The 27852-nt window shown below is 45.5% G+C and overlaps 1 protein-coding gene across 1 annotated transcript; it reads right to left on the reverse strand.

The window, feature by feature from the left end:
- Window positions 1-2668: 2668 nt before the first annotated feature.
- On the reverse strand, window positions 2669-11224 carry LOC125157643 (integrator complex subunit 6-like). The gene is made up of 5 exons (XM_047844566.1): window positions 11136-11224; window positions 5761-5941; window positions 3995-4117; window positions 3332-3426; window positions 2669-2950 (listed from the first exon to the last, which is right to left on the reverse strand). Exons 2-5 carry the CDS (start codon window positions 5936-5938, stop codon window positions 2945-2947), a joined length of 402 nt encoding a protein of 133 aa, XP_047700522.1. The 5' UTR covers window positions 5939-5941; window positions 11136-11224; the 3' UTR covers window positions 2669-2944.
- Between the last annotated feature and the right edge of the window lie 16628 nt (window positions 11225-27852).

A 27852-nucleotide genomic window follows, 5' to 3' on the forward strand; every position in this document is an offset into this window, starting at 1 on the left:
TTCATCTCATCTATTTGGCCCGTGCAGAATTTTTACATCTTGGACAATGACAGCAAAATATCAAAAACTTGGCTGTTTATTCAATTATAGCTGCTATTTTCCTTGAAGCTCCATTCTTTAGCAATTAACACATTCCTGGGCATCTGGTAAGTACATTTGAATGAGCAAATGCTTTCTTCTCTTTTAGAAAACCTAGCCAGAAAGAGTTTGCCTTCAGTTGGAAAGGGCACCCTCCCTTCCTACCTCAGGCTTGTATCAACCCTCTGAGCTTATGGCATAAACGACTCCTCACAGGCCTTCACCACCTGTCCCTTACATCGGGCACTGCACTATTCCTTTACCTCCATGACGTTATTGTCATTGAGAAGGAAGGAGAAACTAATATAGACACATTGGCAACACACGTGAAAGACAGAACGTAGGAAAGAATTCTCACAAAACCAGAGGCTTTGCAATTTAGTGAAATGCTTAGCGATATAGTAGTCTGGGGGCATGTCACAATTATGCTTGTATGGTGAACAGCAAGTTGGTAAATCTGAACTTCTTACCATTCAAAAAGAGACATATAGCAAAGAGTTGGCCTATCAGATGCTGGTGATAACATGGTTTATAGTTTTGTGATTTTGTGGTTCTATGACCCACTGACATGTTACCTTAAAACGTGCTAGCTTGGAGTAGGGCCCAGAAGAAAGATGTTCTCTGAGGATCCACCATGGCCACATACATGGGAGGTCCCTGTGACCACTTGACGGGAAAAGAAACACATCATGTGTGATTTGCAGTTGTTACTTCCCAATATACAAGCATTTTGTACATATTATTTTTCTTTTATTTTTTAAATACAATTTATTGTCATTGGCTAACATACAGTGTATACAGTGTGCTCTTGGTTTTTGGGGTAGAATCCCATGGTTCATCACTTACATACAACTCCCAATGATTATCTCAACAAGTGCCCTCCTCAGTGCCCATCACCCATTTTCCCCTCTTCCCCACTCCCCATAAACCCTGAAATGGTTCTCTGTATTTAAGAGTCCCTTATGGTTTGGCAAACTATAAGAGACCCATATTAATATTATAATTCTGCATAATAAATTTGTCCATATTTAGCGGTGTGAAATGACACAAATGTATTCTCAAGCAGTTTCATAGCTCAGAATTCCAGGCAGGTACTATGAGTTTCTCTGCTCAGGGGCTCATGGAGTTAAAGTCAAGTTGTTGACCATGCTGAGTCATTAACTGGAAACTCAAGAGAGAAAACCTGCTTCCAAGCCCTGTCAGGTCATTGTCAGGTCTAGTTTCTTCAGGTTGTAGGAGTGAGGTCCCCAATTCCTTTATGTCTCTCAGTTGAGGCCACTCTGAGCTCCCAGGACCACACCCATAGCTCCTTACAGGCACCCCTCTTCCTCCAAGTAGTAATGGGGCATCACGCATCAGGACTGATGTTGTTGTGTAGACACTGCTGACTTCTTTGTGCGCCAGTCACACAGACCCACACCGAGAACCCAATATGGCACCATTCCCCCACATGGTCAGTCAGCTACCAGGTGGCAGGTTGATTCTTTTGGTCTCTTTCCTCAGGGAAAGGTAGCTGCACCTCTGTTCTGCCGATGGATCTTCCTTCCCACCCATCGATTTTTGAGAAACCCAACATTCACGGACTTAGAAAATGCCTCATCTCCTGTCATGGATTTCCAGGCAGCATCACTTAGAAACAAGGATATTGCTTCTCGGGGCACATGCTCACGGAATTCACTAGGGTTATGACCTGCCTCATCATCCCCAAGCAGAAGTTTCAAAAAAAGAAATCGTAGAATGATCTTTCAAAGCCTCAGTTTTGGTTCTAACTTGGAGACGGTACCTTGAGGGGCTGGGACAATATAGTTTAGAGGGGCTGGGACAATATAGTTTAGAGGCTGTCACGCTCTCCCTCATTTGCCAAGAGAGCGAGCTGTCCCTCCCGGAGGCGTGATCACGTCTTCCTTACTGAAGGGATGGCAATGTGAGGGGCTCCGCTCACTCTCACTCCCACGCATCCAGTAGCGAAATTTTGCTTCCTGTCCCCACAGCTTCAGGCGTCCCCGCACCGGAGGTCTTTTCCCAAAGGAGGACTGTTTTCCACCAGAGCCCCTACACTGACTCCACTGAAATGGGAACAGACGCTGCCCGGCGGTCAGTCTGGATGCTCGTCTCTCCCCACCGTCAGGCAAACACGGGGCGCCTGCACAGGGTGGGGAGACGGAACCCGAGTGGTAAGGACACTGGCTCGCAACGACCCAAGACACCGAGGAGGAATATGTCGGCGAGGTTTGGGTGTCTCCCGGCGCTCTCACGGTGCTGACTCCAGTCAAAGGAAGTTACAACAACTCACTTCAGTGAGGACATCCACTGGTCAGGTCCATCTGTAATTAAGGTGTGAGTCCTCCCCTCAGGAGGAGCCCACTGACCCCTCAGGCTGAGACAGCTCTCAGGCAAAACGAAGAAGAAACGGCTAGTGGACAAGACAGTTATGAATGCCAGCTACAGGCCTGGGACCCGCTGAGGAGTAGGATTCAGTGCAACCTGATGACTTCAGGGGGTCCCGCATTTCAGGGGGAAGGCAAACACAGACACACACACACACACACACACACACACACACAATAAATCATCTGTTCAAACCAAATACTTAGGGAAAATGCCCAGCTTTTAATAACAGAAATTTATAACATTTAAGTTCCAACTCTTTTTCTTAGCCTCAAGAAGACAATTGTCTTAACTAATACACGTGAGGAGGCATCAACAATATCGTGTTCCATTCTAAGGCAGCCATCTTGTTCTTGTTTGTTATTGATCATTTCACTAGTAGGATTATAAATTTGCGGGGGGATTATCTTCGTTGAGAATTTGGTCTGATTCCAATTTTTCTAGTACTGTCTCAAGGTGGCTTATTAAGTCTTGTCTTTTAAATCTGAAAACAAAGAAACAAGTCACTAGCCAAAAGATATCCAAGAACCCATAATTATGGAGACTCTGTGAAGAATAGAAAGAGAAGCTTCCAATCTACATGGGAATAGAAAATGGACCCTAATGGTAAGAGACAATGTAGGAAATACAAAGAGTGTGGGTTGATGGTCCACACCCACCTGAAATTCTGTTGTGAATAGAAGTCTTATTGAGCTTGGAAGAATGAGGCAGATCAGATAATATCAATCTAAATAACTGCAGAGACAGCATGAACTCTGAATGAGGGCCAGGGTTTAAGAAAGCCAGGCAGTCCTGTCCCCACCCTTTGCCCAGCACCAACCTGGGCCCTGCTGTGAAACATACTGGAGTTTCTCTCTGTACCCACCTTGTTGCCTTCCTCCTGCAAAATGCAACAAAATTTTTGCCGCAATTCCAGAGGTTCTTGCACTCTTTCAAGCAGTTTGAAGACTCTATCATATTCTGGATATATTTAGAAAAAAAAAACTGTCACTATTTCTAAAGTAGAAAGAAGAGGCAGAACTCAATCTTGGTGTATCTGCTGCCTCAGCAATCATTCAAGGGCTAGAATGTTACATAGTGCTTGTGCTTTACACGCTTCTATCCGGACACCGAAACATAGCTACCCATGGAACCCTTATGAATAATAAACAATTAAGAGATTAAAAAAGAACAAAGTACTGAGACATTTTAGTCACAATAAAGAGGAACTGTCTTAAATTATGTGAAAACCCAATTCTGGGAAAGGATAAGCCGTAAGAGCTCTGTGGAATCCAGTCTAAATCACAGAATGAGAGGGGCGCCTAGGTGGCTTAGTCGGTTAAGCATCCAACTCTTGATTTCAGCTTAGGTCATATCCCCACAGTTCATGAGATCCAACCAGGCACTGTCAGTGCAGAGGCTGCGGGATTCTCTCTCTCCCTCTCTCTGCCCCCCCTTCTCAAAATAAGTAAACTTAAAAAAACTTTGAGCTCATAGAATGAGAAAGACTTCCTGTGGTTTCACTTAGGAAAATTCCTATTCTACTTACGTTGTCCAAATCTTTGAATTTCCTTCTTCAATTGATGTTTCATTTCCGCAGTGATTTCCATCGTTTTTGGCAGTTTCCCTGGCCCTTCTTCCAGCACAGATACTGCGGTGACCTTGGGATCATCTGTAGAGAGACGGATGGTAATGATTCCTCCCGCCAGTGCATTACTACCAGGTTTGTGACTCGGCCCACCTTTGCTGAGACGGGTTAAGTCACGAGGCAGCGAGTCCAATTGGTCGGTGTAGAATACCATCTCCTGCCATATTCACAGGCTCTGGGTGAACGGATTTTGACAAGAAGCTATCAGTAGGGATCGACCACTTTTCCCTCGCCTGCTGTGGATATTGTGAACGACAGGTGCATCTGGAAACCAAGTGTAGTGCGGAGCTGCAATGGCAGGCATTTCAACGACCCCGCATGGACATCCACGTGCTCCACAGTCTCTCAAGTTCTTAGGTCATAGCAGGAGGATACACCGGATCTATGTATCAGACCTGAAAATTGGACTTCGGGAAAAATAACAGAACAAAGAAGCCTCTTACATTCTTGGCACTCTGCGTGCATACAGAAATGTAGTTGGACAGTACAACCAGTAAACAAACATTCACGGGGCCCTGGCACTCATGGTTTAATGCCCCTTTGATGCCGTTTACAAGGTAAAAAGCTGATCGTGCCACTTGATGTCAGCATGCCTGATATTGGCACTCCATCACTAACACTCCCAGTCAGTTAATGATCTTCCTCATCTGTCTTTTCTGTCTCGGAAGATGAATTATTTTCTACGTCATGTTGACACCTCTCCTTCATTTACTCAGCCTCCTCTGTGCCAGGCACTGAGCCAAATGCTGGGAGATCGGCAGTGAACGAGACAGACAGAAACAATCCCTACCCTTGTGGAACTTACATCCTCATGGGGAAGTCAGACGGTATGTGCAAAATGGGTAAAGGGAGTTATACAGTTTGAACTCGTGTTAGGAAGGAAGACATCAGGGATGTGACAGAGAGCAGGAGGGGGTGCCTCCAGGATCCGCGGTGGGGCAGGGCCCTCTGAGGAGGTGACCCGTGGAGCAGGAGACAGGGCGGCCTGTGCACGTGAGGAGGACTTCTGGCTTCCGTGAGAGCCAGTGCAGGGCCCTAGGAGGGGACGAGCCGGGGCCGTGGAGCAAAGGACAGAGGCAGAGAGAGCAAGGAGGACACCCAGAGGACGCGTGCAGGAGAGGAGGGCAGGCCCGGGTCCTGCAGAGCGTGTAGACCAGCGTCGGGAGCACCGATTCTGTTCTGAGTGCTCGGGGGAGTTGGTGGCGGGTTTCGCGATGGACGTGGCAGGATCGGATTTCCGTGCTCACAGAGTCAGTCGGGCTGCAGGGCAGTGAATGGGTCAGGAGGGTCAAGTGGGAGAGCAGGCTGTAAGGTCAGAAGCTAGTGCAGCGACCTGCTGAGTGAGGCGGCGGTGGGCAGAGGGACATCCCGATGGTGGCATCCAGGAAGGAGTACAATATTAAGAGGGAGCCAGAAGACTCAAAAAAGAATGAAAGAAAAGGAATATTCAATAAGGAGAAGGAAAGCAGTTGAGTGTGGAGCTTGGGAATCCAGGAAGGTTTCCATGAAGGAGAGCGGGAACACCTGTGCCTAATGTGGATGAGAAATTAAGGGCAGCGTCACCCAAAGCCTATGACCTTGAGGGAACTGCTCCCCGGCAGGGAGGAGCCAGAGGCCAGGCTGCACTGGGGCAGGTCAGGAAGGGGGTGGGGGACAGGCATCCTCACCATCTTCCAAACACACGGCTGAGCCCCCGGCCTCGGATGCTCCCTCTCCTTCCGGCATCACTGACAGCATTGCCACGGTCAGTCTTCTCTTACACAGAGGAGAAGTCATGGGTTCTCCATGACGTTTCATTTGGTTCTCGGGCCCAACAGCAGACTCCTCTGCTTTATCGGTCATCATTTCCTGAGAAGCGTCAAGAAACATAGCCCATTAATGACAAAAATGCAACCAAACTAGGGTGCATGGGTGGCTCAGACCCTTGATATCAGCTCAGGTCATGATCTCACGGTTCGTGGGACAGAGCCCTGAGACAGGGCTGCTCGGGTTTCTCCCTCTCATTCTCTCTGCCCCTCCCCTGCTGGTTCTCTCTCTCTCTCTCTCTCTCTCTCTCTCTCTCTCTCTCTCAAAATAAACAAATAAACTTAAAAAAATGCAACCATGCTGACGCTGCATTGTACATATGTGTATACAACATGCCTCTCCATCGTTAATGTGAGTTTTCTCAAGGGCCAAGGTTTATCATGCCCCCACAAACACTCCGTTCTCAGGAGCCCCAGCCTCTTTTCCATTCCTCTAGGGAGAAAATGGAGGAAGCTTGGGAGGAAGCTATCCTACAAGCGTAGTCCAAAGGCAAACATTGTAGACGATGAATCAGCTCACTTGCAGGATGCGAACCCCTCAGCCAGAATTAAATAAATACATGATTACCTCGCTGACAAAGTAAATAACATTCTGTGTCAACCCTTTCAGGGGAAATAATTCAGTTTCCTTTCCATATTTGATTTAAATACAACGTTATCGATATTGGCCGAGTCTTTACAGAATGCCCCTCGTCGAGGGTGAGGGGACAGGAGGTGGAAATCTTTAATCCACGCGTGTCCAATGGCACAGAGTCCAATGTGTCCATCTAGGAGCCCTGTGATGGGCACTTCTCAATATTGTTCACAGATCAATTGGCACGTATTGGTATGACAGACTAGCTGAAAGGTCTTCTCATTTAAGGGTAACCCCCAAATTTGCCCCATCATATTGGAACGAACTGGGGACAAATTCCTTTTCTGAATCATTGACAGTTCCCATTAAGGAGAAGTACAAAAGGGGAGAATTATTTTCATGGAGCATTTCATACCAGCCAGCTAAATGCTCTACTCGTACTAATTTATTCAGTATTTCACAGAGCTATAATTGTGGCAAAAACTCAGGGCCAAGGTAAGGAAGAGAAGATGTGGAGGGAGTCAGAAGGGATCTGGAGCCCAGAGAGTCCCAGGAGCAGTGGGAGGGTTTGGTAGTACTGATGCCTTCTCCAGGGGTTGCTAGCATGCAGCCTTCAGTTTCGTCTGGTCATGAAAATCCCTTTGCTGGGCACAGACCATCTTATAAAAGTGTTGAGGGGCGCCTGGGTGGCTCAGTCGTTTGAGCGTCCGACTTCGGCTCAGGTCATGATCTCACAGTTGGTGGGTTCAAGCCCCGCATCAGGCTCCGTGCCGACAGCTCCGAGCCTGGAGCCTGCTTCGGATTCTGCGTCTCCCTCTCTCTCTCTCTCTCTGCCCCTCCCCTGCTCCTGCTCTGTCTCTCTCTGTCTAAAAAATAAATAAAAACATTAAAAAATTAAAAAAGAATAACGTGTTGAGATGAGGCGGGGGTGGCCACATCAAGAGTGGCCAGAACAAGAACTGAAGGTCACCGAAATCCCTGCTGTGAGGCCTCACGCGCTGCATTGGAGCTCAGTCAAGAAATCCAGGAACAGGAGTGACTAGGGAAGAGCGTGTCAGTCTGCTGAGCACGACTTCCATCACCCCGACTACATCTGTCACCCTGCCATTGACATGCTTGTTTATCAGCAGATCTCTTGTGATGCCGGTGAGTGTGAATCCCTTTCCCTGAGAACTGTCATCCCCTGAAAACTACTTTAGTACCATTCGAACTGCAAGATGTTAACTGCATTTAACTTTGAATATAAACCTTTGATTGCATTTGAACTCAAAATGTTCACAGTCAGGGCCTGGAGTAAAGTGACCATATGAGGGTTGAGCAGCACAGATTCCAAGCCAACCCAGGGGCCACCCGTCCTTTGCTTTCTCAAGGCTCCTGCCTGGCACCTTCCATTGTATTAGCTGAGATAAAATAGAGACACTTAGGGAAAAATAAAGATTACCAAAATTTTACTAAAGAAGAAAGACAAAATCTTAGAACTCCTGTATCTGGTAAAAGTATTAACAAAAAATTTAAAAACCTCCTATCCAATTAAAAAAAAATTAAAAAACTAAAAATAAACAAAAACTTCCTATCCAGAAGGCTTCCCTGATGAGTACTCCAAGAATTTAGGGGGAAATAATATCAGTGTTACATAAACTCTTGGACCAGTTCCCACCTCATTTTATGATGCAAGTATAAACCTGACACCAACATCTAACAAGGACATAGAAGAAAGGAAAACCACTGGCCAAGATTCCTTTCCTGAAAACACATATACAAATTCTAAACAAAAGATTAGCAAACAAAAATAAAAGATATGCATCATGTTATGATGTAGTGTATTTCATGAAGGCAACATTGGTTTAAAATGTGATCAGTCCAATTGTATTTAGAAAAACAAACAAGGAAAGTTTCCATTATTAATTTTATAGATGGTTCCAAGTTCAAAAGCTACTGATGCTTAAAAATTATCAGCAACTGAGAATAGAAGGTAGTTTCCTTAACTTAATAGAGAGTATTCACCCCCCAAGATCCTATAGCAAACACAATACTTAATGACGATATACCAAACATTTTCTACCTAAGTTTGTAAACCAGACAAGGACGTCTACTATCTATTCAAAAATATATGGAGGTCATAAAAACTGCAACAGTGCCAAGAAAATATTACAAGTATAAATTGTGCGAAGGTAAAAGCAAAACTGTCATTCACAGATGACATTTTTCTGTACATGGAATATCCAAAAGGATACAAACAATTAGAGTTGATATGTGAACAACAGCCAATTTATTGTATTCAGGAGGAAGAATCAAAAACCACATCTGGGGCGCCTGGGTGGCGCAGTCGGTTGAGCGTCCAACTTCATCCAGGTCACGATCTCGCGGTCCGTGAGTTCGAGCCCCGCGTCAGGCTCTGGGCTGATGGCTCGGAGCCTGGAGCCTGTTTCCGATTCTGTGTCTCCCTCTCTCTCTGCCCCTCCCCCGTTCATGCTCTGTCTCTCTCTGTCCCAAAAATAAATAAACGTTGAAAAAAAAATTAAAAAAAAACCACATCTACTTCTCTGTAATAACCAAAATATTTAGAAAAAGAAAATGAAAATACCATCGCAAACAATGTCAACAACATCAAAACCCAGGGAGTACACCTAATGACAGGTGTCCCAGAGAACTATGCATAACACAAAAACCCCACTGAGAGATGTTTCAGGCCTCAAGGCAACGGAGAGAAATACATTTTTTTTTACGGATTGCAAGACTCATTAAGTCATTATTGTCATTTCTGCCAGGAGGAACTATTGTAATCATATTTAAAATGTAAATAACTTTCTATTTCAAATTTCAAAACTCCATCTTGTTCCTTTTGGGGAAATTAGTGAGCTGATAGTAAAGAGTGGAAGGGCTGAGACAATCTTTCAGAGAAAGAACAAGGTTGGAAGAGGTAAGACGCCAGCTAGCGGACTTCCTGGAAAGGAGGCGCATGGCAAGCACGTGGGATTGGAGCAAGGGTGGGCGGATACACCCGTGCAAGACCCTAGAGAGTCTAGAAATCAGTCCGGAAATAACAGCTGCTAGACGGCTGACACTGGGGCCCGCGAACCACTGTGGTCCCTTCGGTAAGTCCACCCGGTCCCTGCGGGGAAATGGGCCTCCTCTCTGACCTCAGTCCCATCCACACCACATTGATATCAGGTGAAGAGGACATCTGGAATAAAACCTAGGACGTTACCTTCATGGCTTTAGGGTAGGAAAGGTTTTGAAAAAATGAAAGCACTGACCAGAAAGAAGAGATTGTTCAATTATACTTAATTGAACTGAGAATATCTGTTCATCAAAATGACACTATTGAGATGGTGACAAAGCAAAACAGATCTGCAGAAGATACTCAGAATGATACATTTAAATATACACAGAAATAGAAATATATGTAGGGCTACAAATCAATTTAGCAAAATACAAATATTTCAATGAAATGTGGCTAAAAGACCTGGAAAGGCACCTCGTAAAACACACACTTAAGGAGAGGCCCCTGCACACCCAGCAGGGTGGCTGAGATTCAAGACTGCCTGCACACCAAGTGTTTGTGAGTATGGAACGTAACCAACTCTCATACACTGTGGACCCAGGTCCCCAGCTGGATGCCCCAGGTGATAGTTAAAAAGCGAGATGAAACTCCCCCAAGACTAGATCCAGAATTCAAGGAAAATTACGTGCCCAAGGCTGCAACACAGCATCCACGGAAGAACAACTCCCCGCAGAGTGCCTTTGCGCACCCAACGAAGACCTCCCCCCAAAGGCTGAGACAGAGCCCCACACTGCTCCGCAGCCACGGCTGAGACAGCAGCCGGGGCCTAGTCCCCCCACTGCAGAAGGGACACCTCCTCAGCCAGGGCTGAGGCGGAGCACTCAAGGCGGAATCCCCCTTCTGTGCACAGACGGACCTTTCCAACAACAGTCTCAGCTCCCCAGAGGGCGGCAGAGGGAGCCCCAAGAAAGAGCCCGAGCCGCCAGCGCCGAGAAGGGACCCAACGTCAAGCTGTCTCCCCGACGGCTCACACAGAGCCCCCGAGGGCGACTTTCACTCCAGTCTCAAACACCCGAGGAACAGCACCCCCACTGGCTGTGACACAGCACCCATGAAAGCCTCCCCAGCACTGAGCGTGCCCCCCGCCCGGGGACCAGCCCGATGCGAGCAGAGCCCACCGCCACCGTGGCTGAGACAGAGCACCCAGGGCAAAGTGCCCCCTCAGGCTGAGCCAAGCCCCGAGGAGAGGCTCCCACAGGCTGAGGCAGTGGCCCTCGTGGGCAGGAATCTGGGGGCTGAGGCCACGCGCCCGAGGAAACGCTGCCCTCGCACGGCTCGGGTGCACTGCCAGGAAACACCCCCACCCCTACTCTCGACTGACATAAGCCCCCGGACAAGAGTCCCCTCCCCAGCACTGAGACGGTTCCACGAGGAAAGCCCCTCGCGGAACTCTGTCTCTCTGACCACCAAAATGGCCGACACCCGCTGCCCAGGGAAACGCCGCCCACCCCCGGGCTGAGACCAGAAGCCAAGGAACGGTTTCCACGGAGCTGAGGTCGATCACCCAGCAAGATACCGCACCTAAGGGAGACACGCCTCCCGAGTTCAGGGGGAGCTCCCAGGGAAAAGAATCCGCGCTCCGAGTGTTAAAATCCTGACCTTGTTCCCGGAGCCTGGCAGTAACCTGCAAAATGGCAGTGAGGCTGTGGTGCCTCTCACGTGGAACTTTCTAGAAATGTGCCCTCTGGGAGTCGCTGGAAATGCGCCCTCTAAGGGTTCTGGGAGCGGTGTGCACAGGCACGTGTGTGGCAGGAGGACTGATACATTATTACTTTCCCGGGGGGTGTAAGCCAAGCTGCAGACCCCGGACGCTGCAGGCCCGCTTCCCTGCAGCGGGCCTGCAGCTCCTCGGCGCAGAGCCTGGTGCTGGAGAAGCCTCGGGTCCCCAGGAGCCTGCTGTGCCAGCCCCCCAGCGCCACCAAGCTCGTCTTTCCACCCCCCACGGCCCCGCAGCATGTGTCAGGCGCCCCCTACAGACAGACCTCGGTCACTGACGCCACAGGAAAACTTAAAGGAACCAGAACATTTTTCAATCCAGCAGGCTAGCAGTGTGAATTTGGAGCGGAGAGGGAATAAATCAAAAGCTGGCACACCGTATTAACAGTAAAAGAGGAGGATGATGTGATCATCCTAATAGATGAAGACCACACGTGATAAAATGCAGCAAATATTCGTGAGAAAAAGTTAAAAGCCCTTGCTATAAAAGTGCCAGCACCAATCTGCTTTGCACATTACTCTTGGGGGAGAGTTAGAAATGTGGCTCATTGGGGCGCCTGGGAGGCTCAGTCTGTTAAGGGCCGAGTTTAGCTCAGGTCATGATCTTGCGGTTCCTGAGTTCCAGCCCCGAGTCGGGCTCTGTGCTGACGGTGTGGAACCTGTTTGAGAATTCTCTCTCTTTCTATCTCTGCCCTTCTCTCTCTCTCTCTCTCTCTCTCTCTCTCTCTCTCTCTCTCTCCCTCTCAAAATAAATAAGCTTTTTTTTAAAAAACGAAATATTGCTCATAAAATCAAAACAGGGTCACCCCTTCTCTTCCACACTCGGTACAGGAGCATCAGGTTGCGAACGGGGCTGTGCACACAGAGGGAGCTCTCAGACTGCGGAATTACGCACAGTCCTGACAGCAGTGCTTTCCAGGCAGTCACCAGGCACCTCGAATAGTGACAACCGTCTGGAAACGGAGCTTCGCGGAAGCTCTAAATCTCTTTCTTCCCCTTCAGTGCGGCTGCTAGGTTGCCGCCTCGCAGAGCAAAGGGAGCTGGGAATCAATTTTCAAGGCTACTGGGGAGCTGAAGAGAGGAGGTCAGGAAGAGGGCAGTTTAAAACACCACAAAGTCTGCCGTCAGTATCGCGATTTAGCCAGTTTTCTTGCATAAACATCGTTCCGAGTTTTGCAGCCCCGTTGGTTAATTCCAGAGTGCTGAAACGTTGACAACATTTACCAGTGTTCTCATTGCCATTTTGCATCAGTGGGTTTTCAGAAGTTTTTATTCTACCACTTTGTAAGTGCTTCTTCCTACGTACTCCATTTCAATCTAAGTATAAACCCAAGAAATGAAACTATATTATTCACAACGTCCTTTTCCTCCGGAAGAAAACTAATGCGTGGTGCCTATGTAATTGTGCACAACCACGCATGATGAGGACTTTAAGAAATCTATCTATCTATCTATCTATCTATCCCCTATTTTCATTAAGCCTCATTATAGCACCTGCTACTAGAGTTAGTTAGATTTCCCCCCTGTGTGGATAGCTTGCACGTAGGGATTATTTGGAATTTCATATGTGAAATTTCCTTGCTGTTAAATTGCATAACCAAACATGAACAAATACCCTTGCTGCTGAGGGATGTTTCAGATTTAAATCCTTACATTCTCATCTTCGATTGTATTTCTTCTTTTATTCAAAAAACTTTTTTGTGTTTTTATTTTATTTTTGAGAGAGAGCCAGAGTGCAAGCAGGGGAGGGGCAGAGAGAGAGGGAGACAGAATCTGAAGTAGGCTCCAGGCTCTACGCTGTCAGTGCAGAGCTCGATGTGGGGCTTGAACTCACAGACTGTAAGATCATGACCTGAACTGAAGTCGGACACCCAACCAACTGAGCCACCCAGGTGCCCCAGTCTTTGATAGTATTTTGAAAGAAAAAGGTACAATTTTTGTCCTGGAAGGACTAAATAAATCACAAGAAAGTCATAACTGGAACGTTCTCCAGCATTGATGAACTTGTGAAAATAAAAAATTCATACATGTGTGTATGCGACGTCATCACCTTTGTGTACGCTAAATCTTTGTAAATTAGTAAAAACGTGACTAGTTGAGGAAATGTCAACCTTTTCATAAACATTAAAAGAAAACTTCACAATGTCATGTTTTTCTTACAGTGTATCCCTTGTCAGTCTGATAAGGGTCTTTTAACTTCCAGACTGCCTGGCTTGCTCCAACACTTTGCCTCTGTATGTCTGCAAAACCCACCACAGCAGTGCTCATATCAGTGTTAGACTGAATAACCAGAAGACTGGAATCTTGAAGGGCCGTACTTAGAATCCCACCTACCACACAGGCCAAGAGGGGACAACTTTATAGGAAATTTGTTCAAGGAAATCCTTCCAGAAGGCAGAAAGTCGAGCTGGCCTCCTGGTCATTCATTTTTATTGAAGGGAGAGATGGCCAAAGATATAAGTCTATATTGATGTGTATTTTAGGCCCAGTTGATTGGCTGCATGGTCAGAAACTTTGAAGGAACACAATGAGAGAATGGTGACAAAGGGGTGTGAGGAAGGGGTGGGGGGATAGATGTGTCCAGATGAGCATAGAATGCAAAGATAAATGTGTCTCAGGAGATTGGTCAGTAAAGAAGAACTTAGCAGAGCAGAAGTTTAATATTCTGATGGCTAGCATACCCATTTGGTAAATATCCATCAGGCTCTTCCCCAGCAGCCATGTCAGAACCCAGGGGGGTCAAGAACTAAGTGGCCAAGTGGCAGGGATGGAGGTTGTGCTCAGCACCATGGGCCTCCACTCACCAAGGCTGACCTCACCACAGCCACTGCTGAATGCCCCATCTTCTGAGGGCCAGAAGCAGGGCCAACATGGAGCCCCTGATATGGCACCAGTCTCCAGAGTGATCAGCCAGCTACCAGGTGGCAGGGAGTTTACTCTGTACCAATTTCAGCTGAAGTGGATGGTCCTTTGGACAGTGATCATGGAAATGTGCTTCTCTTCACGAGATATGATCTGAAATTTTGTATCTTGCATCACTATGTTCTAGGATCTAGAATAGCCGTTCTTTATCTCATTTATTGCTCCAGGCTCCAATTACTAAGGCTAAAACAATTCCTATGCCCTCCTACCCAGGATTGTGAATAGGCCGACCTTCCTCGTATAATAATCTCAACTCAAAAAAAGAAAAAAGAGAAAAGAAAAAGAAAACAACTGCCCAAACTGACTTATTCTGCATTTGGAAGAACCTAGGCTCTATGGTGGCCTCTTATCATGCAGAGAACTTTAACCTCATTGAGAATTTAACTGTATCTACTGACTCTTCTCACAGAAAAGTACCCTTATACATAACACTTGGTATACAATTTGTGGGGGGGGGGGCTGTCCTGGCTTAGATTTGCTCATTTTTAGTGGACAGGTGAGGCCACTTAAAATCAAGAGAACAGAATGAGTGGGGGCACATTTAAAGCAGACGCAAGTTATCCTGGGTACTATCAGTTTCACTATTTGTAAACTAAAAATTATTTTTGTTTAAATATAATTGATTGTCAAGTTGGTTTCCATACAACATCCAGTGCTCATCCCAACAAGTGCCCTCCTCAATTCCCATCACCCACTTTCCCCTCTCTCCCACCCCCATCAATCCTCAGTTTGTTCTCAGTATTTTTTTTTTAATTTTTTTTTCAACGTTTATTTATTTTTGGGACAGAGAGAGACAGAGCATGAACGGGGGAGGGGCAGAGAGAGAGAGGGAGACACAGAATCGGAAACAGGCTCCAGGCTCTGAGCCATCAGCCCAGAGCCCGACGTGGGGCTCGAACTCACAGACCGCGAGATCGTGACCTGGCTGAAGTCGGACGCTTAACCGACTGCGCCACCCAGGCGCCCCTGTTCTCAGTATTTAAGTGACTCTTATAGTTTGCCTCCTTCCCTCTCTGTAACTTTTTTCCCTTTCCCCTCCCCCATGGTCTTTTGTTGAGTTTCTCAAGATCCACATATGAGTGAAAACATATGATATCTGTCTTTCCCTAATTCACTTATTTCACTTAGAATAATACCCTCCAGTTCCATCCATGTTGCTGCAAATGGCAGGATTTCATTCTTTCTCATTGCCAAGTAGTATTCCATTGTATATATAAACCACAATTTCTTTATCCATTCGTCCGTTGATGGACATTTAGGCTCTTTCCATAATTTGGCTATTGTTGAAAGTGCTGCTATAAACATTGGGGTGCATGTGCCCCTATGCCTCAGCACTCCTGTATCCCTTGGGTAAATTCCTAGCAGTGCTATTGCTGGGTCATAGGGTAGGTCTATTTTTAATTTTTTGAGGAACCTCCACACTGCTTTCCAGAGCGGCTGCACCAGTTTGCATTCCCACCAACAGTGCAAGAGGGTTCCCGTTTCTCCACATCCTCGCCAGCATCTATAGTCTCCTGATTTGTTCATTTTAGCCACTCTGACCATTGTGAGGTGATATCTCATTGTAGTTTTGATTTGTATTTCCCTGATGATGAGTGATGTTGAGCATGTTTTCATGTGTCTATTGGCCATCTGGATGTCTTCTTTGGAAAAGTGTCTATTCATGTCGTCTGTCCGTTTCCTCACTGAATTATTTGTTTTTCCGGTGTGGAGTTTGGTGAGTTCTTTATATACTTTGGATTCTGGCCCTTTGTCCAATCTGTCATTTGCAAATATCTTTTCCCATTCTGTCCGTTGCCTTTTAGTTTTGTTGATTGTTTCCTTTGCAACGCAGAAGGTTTTTATTTTGATGAGGTCCCAATAGTTCATTTTTGCTTTTAATTCCCTTGCCTTTGGAGATGTGTCAAGTAAGAAATTGTTGTGGCTAAGGTCAAAGAGGTTTTTCCCTGCTTTCTCCTATAGGGTTGTGATGGTTTCCTGTCTCACATTCAGGTCCTTTATCCATTTTGAGTTTATTTTTGTGAATGGTGTGAGAAAGTGGTCTAGTTTTATTCTTCTGCCTGTTGCTGTCCACTTCTCCCAGCACCATTTGTTAAAGAGATTGTCTTTTTTCCATTGGATGTTCTTTCCTGCTTTGTCAAAGACTAGTTGGCCATACATTTGTGGGTCCCATTCTGGGTCTCTATTCTATTCCATTGGTCTATGTGTCTGTTTTTGTGCCAATACCATACTGTCTTGATGATTGCAGCTTTGTAGTAGAGGCTAAAGTCTGGGATTGTGATGCCTCTGCTTTGGTTTTCTTCTTCAATATTACTTAGGCTACTCGGGGTCTTTTGTGGTTCCATACAAATTTTAGGATTGTTTGTTCTGGCTTTGAGAAGAATGCTTGTGCAATTTTGATTGGGATTGCATTGAATGTGTACATTGCTTTGGGTAGTATTGACATTTTAACAATATTTATTCTTCCAGTCCATGAGCGTGGAATGTTTTTCCATTTCTTTGTGTCTTCTTCAGTTTCCTTCATAAGCTTTCTATAGTTTTCAGCATACCAATCTTTTACATCGTTGGTTAGGTTTATTCCTAGGTATTTTATCGTTCTTGGTGCAATTATGAATGGGATCAGTCTTTTTATTTCTCTTTCTGTTGCTTCATTATTGGTGTATAAAAATGCAACCGATTTCTGTACATTGATTTTGTACCCCACAACTTGGCTGAATTCATGCATCAGTTCTAGAAGACTTTTGGTGGAGTCTGTTGGGTTTTCTATGTAGAGTATTATGTTGTCTGCAAAAAATGAAAGTTTGACTTCATTTTGGCCAATTTGATGTCTTTTATTTCATTTTGTTGTCTGATTGCTGATGCTAGGACTTCCAACACTATGTTAAACAACAGTGGTGAGAGTGGACAACCCTGTCATGTTCCTGATAAGGGAGAAAGCTCTAAGTTTTTCCCCATTGAAGATGGTATTAGCTGTGGCCTTTTAATAAATGGCTTTTATGATGTTTAAGTATGTTCCTTCTATCCCGACTTTGTCGAGGGTTTTTATTAAGAAAGGATGCTCTATTTTGTCAAATGCTTTTTCTGCATCTATTGACAGGATCATATGGTTCTTATCTTTTATTAATGTGATGTATCACATTGATTGATTTATGAATATTGAACCAGCCGTGGAGCCCAGGAATGAATCCCACTTGGTCATCGTGAATAATTCTTTTTGTGTGCTGTTAAATTCAATTTGCTATTATCTTGTTGAGAATTTTTGCATCCACATTCATCAGAGATATTGGGCTGTAGTTCGCTTTTTTTGCTGGGTCTCTGTCTGGTTTGGGAATCAAAGTAATGCTGGCCTCATAGAATGAGTCCGGAAGTTTTCCTTCCCTTTCTATTTTTTGGAACAGCTTGAGAAGGATAGGTATTAACTCTGCTTTAAATTCTGGTAGAATTCCCCAGGGAAGCCATCTGGTCCAGGACTCTTATTTGTTGGGAGACTTTTGATAACTGATTCAATCTCTTCACTATCTATGGGTCTGTTCAAATTTTCTGTTTCTTCCCATTTGAGTTTTGGTAGTGTGTGGGTGTCTAGGAATTTGTCCATTTCTTCCAGGTTGTCCAGTTTGTTGGCATATAATTTTTCATAGTATTCCCTGATAGTTGCTTGTATTTCTGAGGTATTGGTTGTAATAAATCCATTTTCATTCATGATTTCATCTATTTGGGTCATCTCCCTTTTCTTTTTGAGAAGCCTGGCTAGAGGTTTATTAATTTTGTTTATTTTTTCAAAAAACCAGCTCTTAGTTTCATTGATCTGTTCTACCGTTTTTTTGGATTCTATATTGTATATTTCTGCTCTGATATTTATTATTTCTCTTCATCTGCTGGGTTTGGGGTGTCTTTGCTCTTTTGCTTCTAGTTCCTTTAGGTGTGCCGTTAGATTTTGTATTGGGGATTTTTCTTGTTTCTGGAGATAGGCCTGGATTGCAATGTATTTTCCTCTTAGGCCTGCCTTTGCTGCATCCCAAAGGGTTTGGATTGTTGTATTTTCATTTTAATTTGTTCCCATACATATTTTAATTTCTTCTCTAATTACCTGGTTGACACATTCATTCTTTAGTAGGATGTTCTTTAACCTCTATGCTTTCGGAGGTTTTCCAGACTTTTTCCTGTGGTTGATTTCAAGTTTTGTAGCATTGTGATCTGAAAGTGTGCATGGTATGATCTCAGTTCTTTTATATTTATTGAGAGCTGTTTTGTGACCCAGTATGTGATCTGTCTTGGAGAATGTTCCATGTGCACTCGAGAAGAAAGTATATTCTGTTGCTTTGGGATGCAGAGTTCTAAATATATCTGTCAAGTCCATCTGATCCAATGTATCATTCAGGGCCCTTGTTTCTTTATTGACCATGTGTCTAGATGATCTACCCATTGTTGTAAGTGGAGTATTAAAGTCCCCTGCAATTACCACATTCTTATCAGTAAGATTGGTTATGTTTGTGATTAATTGTTTTATATATTAGGGGGCTCCTGTTTTCGGTGCACAGACATTTATAATTGTTAGCTCTTCCTGATGGATAGACCCTGTAATTATTATATAATGCCCTTCTTCATCTCTTGTTACAGCCTTTAATTTAAAGTCTAGCTTGTCTGATATAAGTATGGCTACTCCAGGTTTCTTTTGACTTCCAGTAGCATGATAGATAGTTCTCCATCCCCTCACTTTCAATCTGAAGGTGTCCTCAGGTCTAAAATGAGTCTCTTGTAGACAGCTAATAGATGGGTCTTGTGTTCTTATCCATTCTGATACCCTATGTCTTTTGATTGGAGCATTTAGTCCATTTACATTCAGTGTTATTATAGAAAGATATGGGTTTAGAGTCATTGTGATGTCTGTAGGCTTCATGCTTGTAGTGATGTCTCTGGTCCTTTGTGGTCCTTGCAACATTTCACTCACAGAATCCCCCTACGATTTCTTGTAGGCCTGGTTTAGTGGTGATGAATTCCCTCAGTTTTCGTTTGTTTGGGAAAACCTCGATCTCTCCTTCTATTCTAAATGACAGGCTTGCTGGATAAAGGATTCTTGGCTGCATATTTTTCCTGTTCATCACATTGAAGATTTCAGCCATTCCTTTCTGGTCTGCCAAGTTTCAGTAGATAAGTCTGCTACTACCCTTATGTGTCTACCTTTGTATGTTGAGGCCCATTTATCCCCAGCTGCTTTCAGAATTCTCTCTTTATCCTTGTATTTTGCCAGTTTCACTCTGATATGTCGTGCAGAAGATCGATTCAAGTTATGTCTGAAGGGAGTCCTCTGTGCCTCTTGGATTTCAATGCGTTTCCTTCCCCAGATTGGGGAAGTTCTCAGCTATGATTTGTTCAAGTACACCTTCAGCCTCTTTCTCTCTCTTCTTCTTCTTCTGGAATTTCTATGATAAGGATATTGTTCCATTTAATTGAATCACTTAGTTCTCTAATTCTCTCCTTGTAATCCTGGATTTTTTTTATCTCTCTTTTTCTCGGCTTACTCTTTTTCCATAATTTTATCTTCTAATTCACCTATTCTCCCCTCTGCCTCTTCAATCCATGCTGTGGCTGCCTCCATTTTATTTCGCACCTCATTTATAGCATTTTTTAGCTCTTTATGACTATTTCTTAGTCCCTTGTTCTCTGCATCAATAGATTCTCTGCTGTCCTCTATGCTTTTTTCAAGCCCAGCAATTAATTTTATGACTATCGTTCTAAAACCTTGTTTAGTTATGTTGCTTGTATCAGTTTTGATCAATTCTTTAGTTGTCACTTCTTTCTGGAATTTCTTTTGAGGGGAATTCTTCTATTTCATCATTTTGGCTAGTTTTATGTCCCTTATGAGTTGTAAAAGCTTGTTACGTGCTCTGCACCTGTGAGCACTGCTATATTAAGGGGGGGGGGGGGAGGGTCATACACTGTCCCGGGCCTGGCCCTTCAGGAGGTCTTTTTTGGACAGAGTTTTTTGCTCTCCGTTGTTGAGACTTTGGTTATTTTATTTCCCTACTTGTAGTGATGTTTTGGACCCTCCACCAGGTGTGCCTTGATTCGTTCTTTGAAGCAGCCCTGGACAGGAAAACAAACAGACGGACAAACAGGAAACAAAAGCATACAAACACGCAAACAAATAAAACAAGCAAACAAACAAAAACAAAAGCAAAAAACAAAAACGATAGGGGCGGGGGGGGGGGGGGGAAGAAAAGATAAACATTGACCAGGCAGAGAGACTAAAAGGCTTAATCCAGAAGAGAGAGAAAGGAAAATAAAGAAGGAGGTGGGGGGGGGGGGCGGGGGAGAAGAAACTAAGATAAAGTTACCCAGACAAAGAAACTCTACTGCTTGATTATTCCAGAGAGAGAGAAAAGAAAGTACAGAAGGAGGTGTAGAACATGTAGCAAGAGAATGAATTAAACATGCCTGTTTAAACAAACCAATAACCAGAGTAACCAGCCTAGAGGAGGGAAGAGATAAGAAGCAGAAATAGAAGCGAGAATATATCTGTATGAGAATAATATAGAATTAATCCAGGCAATGCAAGGGTGCTGATCTGGAGGAGGGGTCCGTCTGGTTCCACAGCGTCTATGCCACTCCAGGAGACTCGCAGTTACCCAGTGCATGGAGGGGCGTGGCTTGGTGTAGGCTGGTCCCGCCTCCACTGTGGGCCCCAGGGACCCATCCCTGAGGCCCTGCTTGGCGTTGGCGGTGGGGAGACAGATGGCGACCCCCAAGTCTTCTCTCCACGACCTGGTGTCCCAAATCACTCCTTTGGAGCTGTCCTCACTGTGCCGTGGGAGCAGACGACGATGCTGTCTGGCTCCGCCGATTCCTTGGCTGGGATTTAAATTCTCGCTCCGTGTGCCCCAGTACTGGGGGGGTGCCTCTCGATGCCAGCCTGATATGTGGTCCAGGCTGGTTTTGTCCCATGCAGCAGCACTAAAGGGGAGGGGACCCGTTTTTCCTGCTGCAGACTGCGCCCCTGACCTACCACCAGAGCCGGAGGTGGCTCCCCTCCTCCCCAGGTGCACAAACAGGGCAGCCGACCCCAGTCGGGAGAAAGCCCGGCAGTTAGAGATGGGATCCCACTCCATCCCAATCCAAGGTTTTTCTCTTGTCCGGATACAGTCCTGCGCCTCCCAGCTCCTCTTTCTCTTCCCTTTGTCTCTCCGCAGAAGGAGATCCCTCCCCTCCGTGCCTACGCGGGCTATTTTATCTCCCCCACTCTCAATCACCCACCTATAGCATGTCAGGTTGTCCCAGTTTCTCCCCAGTAGACTCAGTCTCTTTTCCTCCCCAACTCTTGGGGTTCAAAGTCCTTTGGCTTCAGCCCTTCTTTGTTTGAGAGATGCGGGAGGTACGGCTCCCCCTACTTCTCCGCTGCGTTGGCCCCTCCTCCCCAAGAAATTGTTTACTGAATTCACAGAAGGTCCTATGGAACAGTGTTTCGGTGTGCAGTCTCCAGAGTCTGACAGGCCCAGATGCAGCCTCTTTACTCCTGATGAAGCTGAGCAGACCATCTAAGTTCCCATTCCTGGTTTTCATGCCCATAACATGTGCATGTAAATAGCATCTTCTTCCTGTGGATGTTTTGAGAATTAAAAGGGCATAAGCATGGGAAATGGAGGATGTGTGCTGCTTACCCCTCACTTCCCTAACAGACATAAACTTGCACCTGAGCAGAGGTAGGGATTCAGTGAAAACTCAGGGCGCCTGGGTGCCTCAGTCAGTTAAGCTTCCCACTCTTGATCTCAGCTCAGTTCTTGATCTCAGGGTTGGGAGTTTGTGCGCCGTATTGAGCTGCACGTTGGGCATGAAGCCTACTCAAAAGAAAAAATATATAACATTTGACTAGGGATTCAGTGAAAACTGGCATTCAAAATATTAAAGTACTATCAAATGACCTACTCGTAATAAACATCTTCATGTAAGTCAGACTTGGGATTTTTTTTAATCAACAAAAGTCCTTCACAAATATTTGTCATTACCAGCAGACTGGATCGCTTTTGAGTTAACTGGTGTAAAAGACCACTACGGGGAATATCGTAAGCATTTCTATATGTCTGAGGATTCAAATCCTGCTTTATTATGTTAATGTTTATTTATTTATTTTGAGAGAGAGAGGAAGAGAGAGCCTGGGTGGGGCAGAGAGAGAGAGAGAGACAGAGAGAGAGAGAAAATCCCCAGTAGGCTCTGTGCTGTCAACACAGAGCCTGATGTGGGGCTCAAACTCACAAACTGTGAGATCGTGACCTGAGCCGGAATCAAGAGTCAGATGCTTAACTGACTGAGCCACCCAGGCACCCCTCAAATCCTGCTTTAAATAAAGCAAATAATTTAGTTACTCCTGAGCTTTTCATTTCTGTATTAATATTTGATCCTCTTAAAATCTTAGTGAATGACTGTACATTTAATATAGTTGACTACAGTAGAATTTTCCCAGTGGAAACTGTGCGCTTGCTTGCCTTGTCCTGAATTCTAATGCACCCACAAAGCATTAAAGCCACTGGGAATATCCTGTGTCACTTCAAACACCAAATCCTGAGGTGTATGCCTGGGCAGCCTTGTAGGTTTGTAACCTAGATGCATTCCTCCGGCAGCCACTGACGTGAGCGGCAGGGATCTCCATCGAGGAAGCAATGGCTGATCCTGCCAGGAATGCAGTCAACCAAGAGCTTCCTGCTGTGGTGCCTTAGGGATCTGCTGCAGCAGTCGAGCTGAGGCCATGCTCTTCCCAGGCTTCCCCCAGCCAGGGACTGAGAAAGATGGTGGGGGGGGGGTGGGATTATAGGCCCTGGCCACTTCTGCCCAACGTGGACCTCCTCTATGGGAGATCTCGGTGTCAGACGTCCCTGCTGGGCTGGCCAAGACTTTCTCGCAGCTGCACTCCTGCCTGAGACCCTTCATACCCAATCTTCTTCCTCGTCCCCTCCTCTCACAAGTGCTAGATCAGCCGTGTGGCCTGAAGGCTCCCCCCGCCGACTCCTGTTCTCTCACCTTTATTCTTCACAGACATTACCCCCAAACATATATTGCACATTTAATTCCATATTGGCATCTGCTGGCAGGAGGGTCCCTCTGGTATAATTCTTAAACTAATCAATTAATGATTACTAAATCCTGGGGCAGCTGGGTGGCTGAGTTGGTTGCGCGTCCCACTCTTGATTTTGGCTCGGGTCATGATCTCACGGTTCGTCAGTTCCAGCCCCTAGTCCACCCCTAGTCCCTATTCGCACTGGCAACTGGGAGCCTGCTTGGGATTCTCTCTCCCCCTCTCTCCCTGCCTCCATCCCTCTCTCTCTCTCTCTCTGAATAAACTTTAAAAATAATTAGTAAATCCAAAATGGGATAATTGCTATCACGAACCTAAAAGCAATATGAAAGGCATAAATATATCAGACAAGCTCAAGAAAATACCAACTCTTCCTGTCATAATCTGTCTTTGTAAACATACCTTTGAGAGGCCAAGCCTCTCTGTTTCAGGGATTAAATTTATATTTCTATTCCTAAATATAGAATATTTCCACTTAGATAAAGTAAGGATTTAGTAGGCTGCACATCTATTTCATTTCCAAAAACTCCATGATCAACCACCAACGCCAAAATTCTCTAGGAATCAGACTACTCTGGTTATCATAACCATCTCTGGTGTTCATTATGAGAACTGTTCCTGCTTGGTCTTTGGCTAGTAAGTTCTGCTACTTGGTTCTGATTCCTCGGACTCCAACCATGACCATTGTGTTTATGGATGTTAGAAGTTTCCATAGTAATTTCTGGCCAACAGACAGGAGCTACCATAGAGCTCTTCAAAGATGTTGGGGGTCTCATTATAAATTAATTTTTCTCAGCCTTGGTGAAAGTTGTGTCTTCTGGACCCTCCAAGAGGTAGATGAGCAGATCTTACATTAAAAAAAATTCCCTCTAACATAATCTCCCAGAGGCCTTTGGGTGCCTCACACTATAGTCCACCAGGAAAGTTCTTGCGTCTCTCCTTAATTTAGAGTAAGTGGCGGGGCGCCTGGGTGGCGCAGTCGGTTAAGCGTCCGACCTCAGCCAGGTCACGATCTCGCGGTCCGTGAGTTCGAGCCCCACGTCGGGCTCTGGGCTGATGGCTTGGAGCCTGGAGCCTGTTTCGACTCTGTGTCTCCCTCTCTCTCTGCCCCTCCCCCGTTCATGCTCTGTCTCTCTCTGTCCCCAAAATAAATAAAAAACGTTGAAAAAAAATTAAAAAAAAATTTAGAGTAAGTGGCCATTGTTCCTTATTTCACTTAACCAACCAAGCAAACTACTGGAGCCAGCTCAAAAAGCAAAGAGATTTCATTCACAACCTCATTTTAATCATTCCAAATTAAGACATTTGGCTTGATCCAACTTTATATTTCTCCCACCTTTTTATACTCTACCCTTAAGGGCCATTTCCAAACAAATATCCGCAGTTGTTGGTTATACGTATTGGGAAGAAGCTTGCAGATTTTCAGTTACGGCGCAGCTCCCAGTGGGTGGCAGGGTATACTTCGCTCCCTGTGCTTGTGGGGACTTGGGTGTAGTTATTCCTCAGAAGCAAAAAGGGGTGGAAGGTGGAGCTTCTGAGGAGGATCTGAGTGCCCTGGAACTGGCTCAGAGAAACCACATCAGGTTCTTCAGAAAAAGAGGAAGCTGAATCTCCTTGGGCAAGAGTGGTAGAGTGCTGAGGAGCAAAGAAAACCCACAGAGCTTACGGGGTCAAGGTAGACAATTTCATCGCAATGAACCAATATATCCCAACGATAAATGTCGAGATTCTGTTCCTTTCTACTCAGTGCCCTAACATTAATAGAAGGCATCCTGTGAATTTGGGATCCAATGTGTTGTAATTCAGTGTTATGGACTGAATGTTTGCATCCACTCAAAATTCATATCTTGAAACGTTAACCCCCAACGTAATAGGAGGTGGGGTGTTTGGGAGGTAACTAGGTCATAAGAGTGCTGTCTTCAAGAGGGCCGCCAGGCGAGGAAACCAGGAAAAGGTCCCTCATCAGAACTTGACCTTACTCGCACACGGATCCTGGACTTGCCAGCCACCAGAACTGGGAGCAATAAATGTCTGTTGTTTAAGCCAGTTTCTGGTATTCTCTTATGGCAGCCTGAATTCAGACATCGAGCCACTTACAGGATTATACTTTGGATCCGGTTTTCCCAAATCTCAGGACTGCAGTTACTGGAGGTAATGGCTTCTTCGAAGGCAACTTGCCAATACCGCAGGTCCTTTCTTAGACCTTGACCAGGGGATGTGAGAACTTGGGCTCCTCAGTGTCTTTCCCTGGCTCTCAACACATTTAAGAAGCAACCAACCAACCCTGTTCTACTTTTTACTGCAACCACAATGTTTGAAGGTAACAGATACTTGGTGACTCAGAGCCTGTTTTTTTTTTTATGGACACTGATTAAAAGGGAGATAGAATTCACAAATCGAATAACTCTTTGCCACTTCCTGCCACTCGCCACCTGTAGCCTCTTTAACACTGGAAACAGGGGAGCTGATGCCTCTAAATCTCACGAGATTAAAAAAGATGTTCCAGAAAACACAGAAGCAATTCAGAGAACAATCCCTAGATCTAGGTTTCTCTGGAACTCTGAGCACCAAAATCAGTACCAGCCACACTTCAAGCAGGAAAAGTAGAACCAATATATGTGTGTAGTATACACATATACTCATAGATAGTATAGAGTTCTAAATATATATAAAATAGATATAATTTTAAATATCATATGTATGTATGTGTATATGCGCATATATATTATATACATATTTATATATATATGGCCTTATATAGTATTTGGAGGTAGTCACGCTGTCTCTGTCTATGAGGCTGTTGTCTCACGTGAAATGCTGAAGCAGGGCAAACATGCAAGAAAGGGAGATGAGACCAGGCTGACACCTACAAGCACCGGCTGAAACTCCATGAGGATTGATGGAAACCCATGGCAGTTCTTGCCTCTGCCCTTAGAGACGAGGGTATCCTGTAGAAGCAGAGGCCTTCCAGAAGGGAACTGAAGACACCCTCTTGGTCCTGGAGTCAGAGAGGCCGAAGTCAGACTCCGGGAAGATAGAACAACCGATGAGGTGACCCAGCAGATTGGCCACAAAGTGTGTGAGCCACAAAACGGTCACCGCTTCCCTCCTGCCCCTGAAAATCCCCGGGAATCTCCCTTGTGTTCTCCTCTGTCCAGAAACACGCGAGAGCGGAGACCAGGGAAATTGTCCATCAGCCTGGCCACCTTGTAGTATGGCAAAGGCATCAAATGGCCATTGCACGAAGGCGTCAGGAGGAGCCCTGCCGCAGAGAAGAAACCCCAGAGCAGGTGGTTAGGCAGGCATGCATAAGGGAGGGCCTATTCATCGATCGCATTGGGAACATACCTATCCTCTGACTGGGTGGACTTTGCCACAGCGGGGACTCGAGGAAGGCGAGCCACTAATCTGGATACGGATTTGTTTAACCTTCCTATTGTTCATTTATCAAGTGGCACTAAGTGAGAGTTTAGAGCAGATTCGATTTTACATTTCTCAACATAAACTAGCGAGATCACCGGATGGGCCACGTGAACTGTCAGGGATGGTAGTTCAGTTTCCTCTACTTGAGAGTTAAAAATAGACCCCAACTTTTGAAATGACTGCTACTTATAGAGGTTTTGCAGAGTGCTTTTGTAGGGGATTCTAAGATGGAAAATGAGGGGGCCCCGGGGTGGCTCCGTCGGTTGAGCGTCCACTGTTGATTTCGGCTCCGTTCGTGATCTCATGGTTCCAGCCCCGTGTTGGTTGTGAGATGGAGTCCCGAGTCAGGCTTTGTGCTGAGCCTGCTCAAGATTCTCTCTTTCTCTCTCTCTCCCTCTGCCACTCTCCCCCAGTCACACGCCCTCTCTCTCTTTCTCTCTCACCCTCTCTAAAAGAAAAAAGAAAAACAGTTTTCAAAAGATGGAAAATGAGTTGTGAGGTTCCCACTGCTTCTTTGGCAACATTTAATTTCTCAGAGCAGTGGGTGAAAACTCGCAGACCACGTACTGGAAACATCTAAGCCGGCGACACGGCTTAGCGTACTCACAGAAATACCGTTCCCAGCCAACAGAGCGGCCACGGCTCAAACACATGAGACTTCCGGGCCCCGGGCAAGGAGCTGCGTATGCAGTAGGTGGTGTGCCGACTTGGCTTCCAGACTCTGCTCTGGCCCCAGCTGCCTATGATCCTGGATGGGTCCTTCCCTCCTTGGGGCCTCCTGTGTGTCTCTGTAAAATGGTAATCCGGGGACAGATGATGCCATAAGGTCCTTGTGGCCTGGACATTCCTGTCTGGGGAGGTGGCTTTCCCTGGCCACGAGTGGTGTGCCTCCATCATACCTTTCTTCTAAAGTCTGAGTGACAGCACAAATAGTGGAAAGAACATGGAGAAACTGGATTAATCATGTTTCGCTGGCGGGAACGTAAAACGGTAGAGCCATAATGGCAATCTCTTATAAACCTAAACATGCAACTAACATATATATTTTCAAACAACTAAATTATCTGAACATATTTACTGGTGCATGCATTTATCAATTTTAATTGCTTCAACTTCGAAGTTGAAAATGATCTTTATGAATAAATGTTATTTATGAGTAAGAGATTGAATGTGTACTCCCCACGTGTCATA

The sequence above is a fragment of the Prionailurus viverrinus genome, chromosome X, assembly GCF_022837055.1.
Source record: "Prionailurus viverrinus isolate Anna chromosome X, UM_Priviv_1.0, whole genome shotgun sequence".
Classification (NCBI taxonomy): domain Eukaryota; kingdom Metazoa; phylum Chordata; class Mammalia; order Carnivora; family Felidae; genus Prionailurus; species Prionailurus viverrinus.